The sequence below is a fragment of the Anarrhichthys ocellatus genome, unplaced genomic scaffold (assembly GCF_004355925.1).
Source record: "Anarrhichthys ocellatus isolate YVR2014 unplaced genomic scaffold, GSC_Weel_1.0 scaffold1790, whole genome shotgun sequence".
Lineage (NCBI taxonomy): Eukaryota > Metazoa > Chordata > Actinopteri > Perciformes > Anarhichadidae > Anarrhichthys > Anarrhichthys ocellatus.
In genome coordinates, this window is record NW_022281764.1 from 1 (window position 1) to 9,733 (window position 9,733).

The 9,733-nt window shown below is 46.2% G+C and overlaps 1 protein-coding gene across 1 annotated transcript; it reads left to right on the plus strand.

The window, feature by feature from the left end:
• Positions 1-402: 402 nt before the first annotated feature.
• Positions 403-9,719, plus strand: LOC116377876 (1-phosphatidylinositol 4,5-bisphosphate phosphodiesterase delta-1-like; the record flags this gene model as incomplete). Its single annotated transcript, XM_031839632.1, has 9 exons — positions 403-581; positions 1,715-1,873; positions 5,501-5,729; positions 5,886-6,015; positions 6,122-6,350; positions 6,446-6,647; positions 8,578-8,722; positions 8,827-8,979; positions 9,570-9,719. Coding segments are annotated over exons 1-9 (1,428 nt in total), but the record flags the coding sequence as incomplete, so codon positions are not given.
• Positions 9,720-9,733: the final 14 nt, after the last annotated feature.

Consider the following 9,733-nt stretch of genomic DNA (forward strand, 5'->3'; position numbering starts at 1 on the left):
CACTCTGAACACTAACTATGCAGTGTAAAAAGCCAGAGGGGAGAGGCTAGAGCACAAATGGCAGGTATGTACCAGACCAGGACAACACCCTGCACAAATCAGATCATTCTCTGTGCCAGAATGTTACATAAAATCACAGCACTGAGTTAAGCATATAGGATACATAGTAAAGCCCTCATTTAACATAATATTATCAAGGTTTGCATTGGACCAAGTGCATGCTAATTTTTAGTCTCTGTTGAATTCCATCCATAGGTGTAGTTTCTCACTGGCAAGCAGCTGAATGAATGTTTTAACGACAAACACGGTGCTGGACTTGTCAGACCGGTGTGGCAGTGGGTGTGGACTGACGGCGTATAAGAGCCTGATGGGCTGGCATTAAGTGTGCATTGTGTGGATAGGTTCAGAGGGCCACACATGTTGCATCTAATCCCTACGTACAACGAACAGACTGGTGTATGGTTGTGGTGACTCCTATAACATAAGTGACACTATACTCTGGAGGAGAAGAGGACTCGGCTCATGGTGATATAATTTGACTGGAATCAGAATGGAGTCAAATGGCACAGCTGGGAAACACGGTGAGTTGGTGTGTTGTGACGCACAGATTTATACCGCCTGTTGAATTCTTCTACTACTGCATCCAAGAGCTCACCTGAAGTGTTTCACATGCAGTGGGGGGTGGGAAATATCTAGTGTACTTATGTTCATGGGATTTTTGGCAATAAGAGTTTTTGTGACTTTATTTCATCTGTATCAAAGAGTAGCTTGGAAGTTTTTAAAAGAAAAGAAAATACATGTATATAATGTTCTGACTTCGAGCATCATAATATATGATCATACATGCTGTGTGCCTCCCTGCCTGATGGTGGTGCTGTATATTGTGACCGTGTTTCAATGCAAACTGTTATAAAGCACTATAAGCAAATACTACTTTGATACAGCGACAAACTGTTGCACCATCTTGTTTTGTTTTGCTCAACCCTTTCTCTGCCATACATGGGTCTTTTGGAGCATCAGTTACTTACTCACTGGAAAAAAACAAAAAGCACCCCGCCTCCCTCCTAGGTTGTGTGAGAAACTTCCTCATTACCTAATTCCTCAGAGGCATTTCACCTTATCCCAGGCATCTTCTTGCCCTAGCTTGCCTCACAGGGTGTAGGCGACCTCACATCTGAAACTGATGACACTGCAAAAGAAGGAAAAAAAGAAAACGCATCTGATTTTCATAAACTTCCTTCAAAGACACAGATATGGGAAGTGTTTGTTGTTCTCTTTTCATAACATAGACCTGGTGGGTGACTAAGGACCTCTCCTTCACGGTAAAGTAGATAATATGAACAAGGAGATGACAATCAATAGAAGCTGCCACTACACGCGGATGGAAAGCCTGACTGAGCAGAGTCGGCTTTGAAGCTCTCGAGCTGCTTTGCCTGGTCCTCCTCGCTGCCTGCAGCGAGTTCAGAGGCTCATAAACAGCCTCTGTGAGTCTGTGGCGGGTCTCTTGTGAGTCCTCCCAACTTTATGAACTTTTCTGGAGAATCTCTTGAAGGAATTGAAAACCTGACAAACATTTTGTGTGTTGGAAACGTACTATCACACATTTTTCCTTAGTAACAATGTCATAATTTCCCTCTATATAAACAGCCCCTTGCTAGTGCATCGTACATGATACAGCATTTAAATTGATTAGATTTGTGTATGACCCCTGCAGGTTTGGAGGGAGATCCAGATCTACAGTTCCTGCTGGTCGGCGGGGAGCTGATCAAGATTCGCTCGAGGGCCTGGAAGAAGAACCGCTTCTTCAAACTGCAGGAAGACAGCAAGACGTTGTGGTATGAGTCCCACAAAATATTCAGGCGGAAACAAACTTGTGAGTGTCGTTTTCTACATGAGTTACATCTTTTTATTGACATAATGCACAACATTTTCTACAAGTACAAAGCCTGGAATCCTCCTGAGTTCCAGTTTGTGTGAGTTTTTTTCACTTGAGCTCGTCCAACCCACTGTCTTCTTGAGCTGTTCATTTGTCTGCTGTTATTCTGTCAACATAGAGTTCTCCCTTCAGATCTCAACAATAGCCTCTTGCAAACGCACCCCTCAAATCCCACTGCTACTCCAGAATATGTGAGCGGTGGTGACGTTGAACTCACACAGATTCTACATACTACTGTGAGACCAAAGACTGACTGGAAAATACTAGTGTTTGTCCATGTGTGTGAGAGAGATTATTTCCCTCTGATTTCTGGTGTAGTAAGCCACTGTCGGGGTGTGAATGTATGGATGCGTCCTCTGGGCCTCTCTGATCTCCCTCCAATCCCGGCGGCGGCTGCTGCCACCAGACCTGATAACCTCTGTCCCGAGCCTGAGCCTTGAACAAACACTGAAAGACAGAGCAGTGCGCCTAATCTTCCACTTATAGACCCAGAGGTGATATCGATCGATACGGTCGTGTGAACGGTCATGTGTCAAAGCTGATATTTAACATGACCAAACTAGCTGAGAGACGGGCCTCGAGGTCACAGTCATTTCCTTGTTTAAGGAGATAAGCGTGCATGTTTTATTGCTTTCCTGTGGGCTCGAGCTACCCACAATTACCGATCAACTCTAAAGCACGTATTGTTTTTAACCAAGAGATTCTTCTGCTGCTTCACCGGAGCAGAAGTTGTTTCATTTCTACAGACACATTTCCATGAAGTGGCTGTAAACCATCCACTGAGTGAGAGAAATGCCCTCCACCCACTTCTCACTTCTCATTAGTCCCAATAGACTGTAAAAAGCTCCTGTTCTCTTTTTCCCACACTCTGTGACTGCCATTTGCCTTGATAGCATTCACAAACACAGAGATACACAGGCGTGTACACACTGTCAGGATCACATGAGGAGGATAAATAGAACACATTTCTCATGATACAACTCCCTCATATTACTGTCAGTCTGCTATTTGGCACAGAGATAAAGGTATTGATAATATTATCACATCAGAACAATATTCATGAGTTCATATTCAAACAAGTCTGAACAGATTTGGTATGTAGGCGGTTATTGTTTTGCATGTCATTTTCAGTTTCTGAATTTCCAACCTCGACCCCAAGCTGAATGGGAACCTTAAGGTCGGTCTCATACGACAGCGTATCAGGACTATTGTAGGTATATGGGGGAGTAATATTCAGAGTAAAAACTTAGAATTGCCAAGAATACATTTGTAAATTTCAGAGAAAAAACTCACAAATTTACAAGAAAACCACTCAAAATTGAAAATTGAATCTGCAAAAAGTAGTGTTTGTGTTGTGAAGGAACCACACCGCTTTACTTTGCACAGTTGGATCAACCTCACACCACAGACGCCGCCACTTGCTGTGTATTATGCCTGCAGTGGATGATCTAATGAAATTATACTTCTGTATTTAGCAATAAGGAAAGACTCGTGATTTTAATCCAGAATCACCATATTATTATAAGCATCCAGACTTGACGTTGTCATGAATTGGGCCTTTTCAGAAGAGAACTACATACTGATTTAATACATCTAATACGCCATCGTAAGCTTACATTCACACACGGACATGGCCGACCAACAACAAACACCCTCATCCCTGCTAAATGCTGTCTTCTCTTTGAAGAAAAGAGTTTTGAAAACAGCTGCAGGAACTTTGAACTTGCACAATAATCTCATTGTATTCAATTTCATCTGGTATTCAAGCAATGCCGGGCAGGACACGGATGACATGACGTGGACATTGTGGAGAGATTGGACTCTCTTGAAAATTATCCAAATTCACAACCCTAAACTAATCTACGGTGGTCTGTTTTTGTGGGCATAATGTGCAAGCGCTGATTAAACAAACACTGCCCTTCTGGTGAGTGCCTCCAAGGTATTTTGTTCATCCAGCAGCAGTCAGTAAACCACCAAGCGTAGGGTGTGTATCTCCACACCGCCCCCTCACTGTCGGAGTTTTTCTCTCCGAGTAGTCTGACCTTCAGATTCATTCTGCCCCCTAGACAGTCTCGGATTCTCTCAGGAACAATGGCCGCTCTTCACCAGACTCCCCAGCCTGTAGGATGTAAAGGGTGGAGACACTGTGATTGTAACCCAGCTTCAACATATGGCCTCTTAGCTAAGCTTCTGGTGTTTTGTTACCAGGGCGGTTGTTGCCATTTAGCGTGATTACATCATGCGCGGCCGTGCATGCTCTTCCGTACATTAAGCTGCTCAACAACAGAGCAGGACACCCCCAATGTATGGGTGAAAACAGGCTTTGTGTGCAGAGACCTTCAGTAAATGTTCTCTTTGTGTGGCCGTTTAATACAATATAGTATGTCGATCATAACATTTTATGTTTTGCCCACGTGTTGCCAGTGTGTGAGGCGAGAAGATCAAGTGAGGCCGGACTGCATCAAACGTTAAATGCAGTTATCAAATCTCCATGGAATGTGTTTGTGTTGCCAAAGGATCCAGATGTTCAGCAGACAACAACAAAATGTCTGAGCGGCCATCTCTTAGACCGTCTCTGAGGGCTCTTAATCTAAAAACTGTTGCATAGTTCAGTTTTTGGTAAACAAGATTCCAGCTCAACCTTCTGTTGCTATGTAACATGTTTACATGACATGTAGTAACAAAAAATTCTGTTGTAGAAGATCCTATCTCACCACCATTTATGTCTGCATTTTGCATTCATCTTCTCAGTTGTTCCAGACTACATAAAGTTGTTTTACTTATAAAACTGCTCTAATCAATATTTCTATAGTGAATCAAATAATGTAATGTGATGGGAAAGGGGTCGCTCTTTGTGTCCTTCAGCTCTTTCAGTTTTGTTTTTTTCGCCCACAACTTTACAGCAGACAGACAAAGTCAGCATCTAGCTGATATAGTGAACGCAGTGCTGCATTTAGAAGGTAAAGACCGAGATATTCCCCTCAGGAGCTGATTCAGCATAAAACACAGCTAGGAGAGTGAGTATTGGTCGTAGGGGGCTAAAAACATAGCAACACAAATGACTGCTAATGTTGCTGTGTGTTTGCCGGATGTGTAAATATTCAACTGGTGTGGCTCATGAGTGAAGGACACAGAAGCGAGCTACCACACAGAAACAAAAGCCTTCCTGTAGATAAGATGTAAAAGCAGTTTGTGGCGATCTGTGTTTGTGCACACCAGGACTAAAAGTCTGCTGCCACAAGATACTGACTTGTCTAAGGGCGGATGTCAAGGTTTGCTTTAAAGGGCCAAGTGTGACTTCAAGCGAGGTCGTGGTTGTTCCAAGTTATTACACTGAAAACTACTGTATATATGATTCTAAGAAGCTATTAACAATTATCACCACTGCTGATGACAGAATTGGTAATCAACAGAAAAAGCAATTTTTAATGTTCAATTTCTGTGATAAATTTTTTGCATTAAACTTGAAGTGTGCAACAGTTATTCTCTTCTGATAACGGCTAAATTACAGGAAAATCATTAAATTGGGAAATCTCTAACGAAGCCCTTCATCTCTCCAAACAGTCTCCATCGATGACATTGATTCAGTGCGCAAGGGCCGTCAGTCTGAGGGGCTTAATAAACACACCCACAGCAGTGTTGAAGACCAGTGCTTCTCCATCATCTTCAAGGGCCGCAAGAAAAATCTGGACCTGATGGCAGCCAGCGGGGAGGAGGCGAAACGGTGGGTCAACGGCCTGGACAAGATCATGAGCAACATGCTCAACCTCAGCCGGCAGCAGAAGAGTGAGCAGTATCCTTGACTTCTGGGTCTTTTAGTGAAGGATGTGTTTGCAAATGTGTTTCCTAAAATGGAACTGCTGAGAGGAGATAAGTGCCTTTTTGCTGTGCCATATTTGTTGTTTTGTTCTTAATTAGTTCAAATATAATTCTTAAATCTAAATGTCAGTTGGATCATCAACTGCATGCGGAAAGCAGACAAGAACGAGGACAACAAGATGACCCTGAAGGAGCTGAAGCACTTCCTGAGACAGGTCAACATCGAAGTGGACGACACTTACGCAGCGGAAATTTTCAAGGTGAGTCGCAACAAGCCGTTGCGTCCTGCAGATCTTGATATGTTATCCAAAAAAATGCATAAGTTCGCCAAATTTAAAATCTAGTATGTGTTTCATTGTATCATAGAAATGTGACGAGTCCAATTCAGGCTCCCTGGAGGGCACAGAGATCAAGCACTTCTACGACCTGCTGACAGACCGCGAAGAGATAGATGTGATTTTCGGAAATTACGCTACAACAGAGGGTCAGATGAGCTCCAGAGACCTGCTAAACTTCCTGTTGAATCAGCAGAGGGAGGAGGTGTCCATGGAGGACGCTCTCAAGCTGATTGAAAAACACGAGGTGGATGAGACAGGTAGGGCTAAGGAGTTTTATACAACACAGTATTGAGAGACACATGGTCACAATCCACATATCGTGTCATATTCACCGGGTCTGTCTGTCCACCAGCGAAGCAGAAGAAGCGCATGTCCAAAGACGGCTTCCTGATGTACATGCACCATGAGGAGGGCTCCATCCTCAACCCGGCCCACAAACCGGTGTATCAGGACATGCACCAGCCCCTCAACCATTACTACATCTCCTCCTCACACAACACATACCTGATGGCAGACCAACTCAAAGGACCCAGCAGCACAGAAGCCTACATAAAGTAACTACTTTCACAAACAAACTGTATGTAACATTAACTGAAGGGGAAACTGCTACTTGAGTTCTGACAACAGCCATGTCAACATCCATCCATTTTCCTCCGCTTATCCGGGGTCGGGTCGCGGTGGCAGCAGGCCAAGCAGGCTGACCCAGACTTCCCTCTCCCCCGCAACATTTTCCAGCTCATACTGGGGGATCCCGAGGCGTTCCCAGGCCAGCTGGGAGATATAATCCCTCCAGCGTGTTCTGGGTCTTCCCCGGGGTCTCTTCCCAGTTGGACGTGCCTGGAAAACTTCCAGTGGGAGGGGTCCAGGAGGCATCCTAATTAGATGCCCGAACCACTTCAGCTGACTCCTCTCCAAGTTCCGGAGCTGATGTCCGAGCTCCTTACCCTATCTCTAAGGCTGAGCCCACCCTATGGAGGAAACTCATTTCGGCTGCTTGTAGCCGCGACCTTTTCTTTTCGGTCATGACCCAGAGTTCGTGACAATAGGTGAGTGTAGGAACGTAGACCAACCAGTAAATTGAGAGCTTTTTCTTCTGGCTCAGCTCTCTCTTCACCAAGACGGTCCGGTGCAGCGCCTGCTTTACTGCTGCAGCCACACCGATCCTCCTGTCGATCTCCCGCTCCATCTTACCCTCACTCGTGAACAAGACCCCGAGATACTTTAACTTCTTCACTTGCGGTAGGCACTCCGTCCCCACCTGGAGGGAGCAATCCACCGGTTTCCGGCAGAGCACCCTGGCCTCAGATTTGGAGGTGCTACCTCTCATCCCCGCCGCTTCACACTCGCCGAATGAATGCTGGAGGTCACGATCCGAGGAGGCCAACAGGACCACATCATCTGCAAACAGCAGAGAGGCGATCCCGAGACCCCCGAACCTGACATTCTCCACCCCCCGGCTGTGCCTAGATATCCTGTCCGTGAAAGTCATGAACAGGACCGGTGACAAAGGGCAGCCCTGGTGGAGGCCAACACCCACCGGGAACGTGTCTGACTTATTGCCGAGAATGCGGACACAGCTCCTACTGCAGTCGTACAGAGACCGGATCGCCTGTTGTAACGGGTCCGGCACCCCATACTCACGCAGCACCCCCACAAGAACCCCAGAGGGACCCGGTCGAAAGCCTTCTCCAAGTCCAGTCGTGGCTCACTGGGTAGAGAGGGTTGTTTGGCAACTGCAAGGTTGGTGGTTCGATCCTTGGCTGCTACGTCTCCTATGACGAAGTGTCCCTGAGCAACTGAACCCCTAACTGCTCCCCGGGTGCTTTTCAGCAGCCCAATAAGCTAGGGATGGGATAAATGCAGAGGACAAATTTCGTATGTGTATATGACAATAAACTTAAAACTTAACAGGTTTGTCCGTCATTGCCCACGTGAGTGGTGAAGTCCCGCAGGAGAATTATGGAGTCGGCAGGCGGCGCCCTTTCCAGGACCCCTCCCACTGACTCCAAGAAGGCCGGATACTCCGAACTGCTGTTTGGTGCATAAGCACAAACCGCAGTCAGAGCCCTGCTCCCTGCAACCCGTTGGCGCATGGAGGCGACCCTCTCGTTCAGAGAAATCCAACACAGCGGCGCTCAGCCGGGGGCTCGTGAGTATCCCCACTTCCGCCCGGCGCCTCTCACCCTGGGCAACTCCGGCTCTTTCCCCGCTAGCGAGGTGACTCGAGACTCGTGACTAGAGCTAGTCTATGCTGCTGGCAATCGGCTCGCCCAGGCCTCCGGCCTGACCCGCCGCCCGGTCTGCATTGCACCCGACCCCAATGCTTGTCCCTGCGGGTGGTGGGTCCACAGGGTGGCTGTTCCATGTTGTTTCTTCGGGCTGAGCCCGACCAGGCCCCATGGGCGAAGGCCAGGCCACCTGTTGTAAAAAAAGAGCTGGAGTGTAGTGATCCCAGGTTTTCATGAAGGTTTTCTTTCCCTGCAGAGCACTGATGAAGAGCTGTCGCTGTGTGGAGCTGGACTGTTGGGACGGGGCTAACGGCGAGCCTGTCATTTACCACGGATACACACTCACGTCCAAAGTGCTCTTTAGAGACGTCATTAAAGCCATCAAAGACTTCGCCTTCAAAGTATGTTACATAACGATGATTGCATTTCAAATCCATCCCTGTTCTTCTCATTCGGACAGTTAAGGAGAGCTTCACCTCAATGGTTGTTTCCTTCGTTTCTCCAGACATCTGACTACCCAGTGATCCTGTCCCTGGAGAACCACTGCACCGTGGACCAACAGAAGCTCATGGCCCATTACTTGATCTCCATCCTGGCTGATGCTTTGGTCTCAAAGCCTCTGGGCAACACCATGGCCACCAACTTCCCCTCACCTGAGGTGTGTAAATCTCAGCTCACTGATTCCTTTTCATGAAACATTCAAAGCCCAAATAAACACCAAAGAAAATCCGCATCTAAAAATTCCACCTCTTAAGTTAATGAACCACTTCACTTTCCTGTTTACATTAATGTGACTATTAGATCAGCTTCGTCTGGGAAACGAAGCTGATGAGATTAAAGTAAAACCCAATCCTCATTATGTGAGGACCAAATTAAACTGCTAGCACATAATCAAAATAGCATCAATCTCAAGCCTCTGCTCTTCCATGTTTGAATAATGTGGGTTCACAAGATCTTAAGTTTTGCATTTTGTTATCATTGCTCTGTGAGTGCTTTTGTTTTGTTTTTTATACCGTCATTGACCGCTGACCCCTCTGAACTGGCCGGTAGGAGCTGCAAAAAGCATTTCCAGCAATCGGCAAGGCTAAAAACAAGCTTTACCAAGTCTGTTCCTGGCCACCAATAACATGTTTTTTTTTCCATTGAAAGACAACAATATGCTTCCCTACATTTAGCTATTGAGTGGTACATTATGTTTATAAATTGCTTAACAACACATAAACACACATTTTATCGGTGTCTGTGCAGGAGCTGAAGGGGAAGTTCCTCCTCGAGGGGAAGCGATTGAACAAACTGGATGCTGCCCTCAACAATAACAGCGTTATAGAGGAAGACACCATGTCTGAGGAGGATGAGGCTGCAGATTGTAAGGAGAACGGACAGAAAGCCAAATCAAAGGTGCGTCAAGTGTT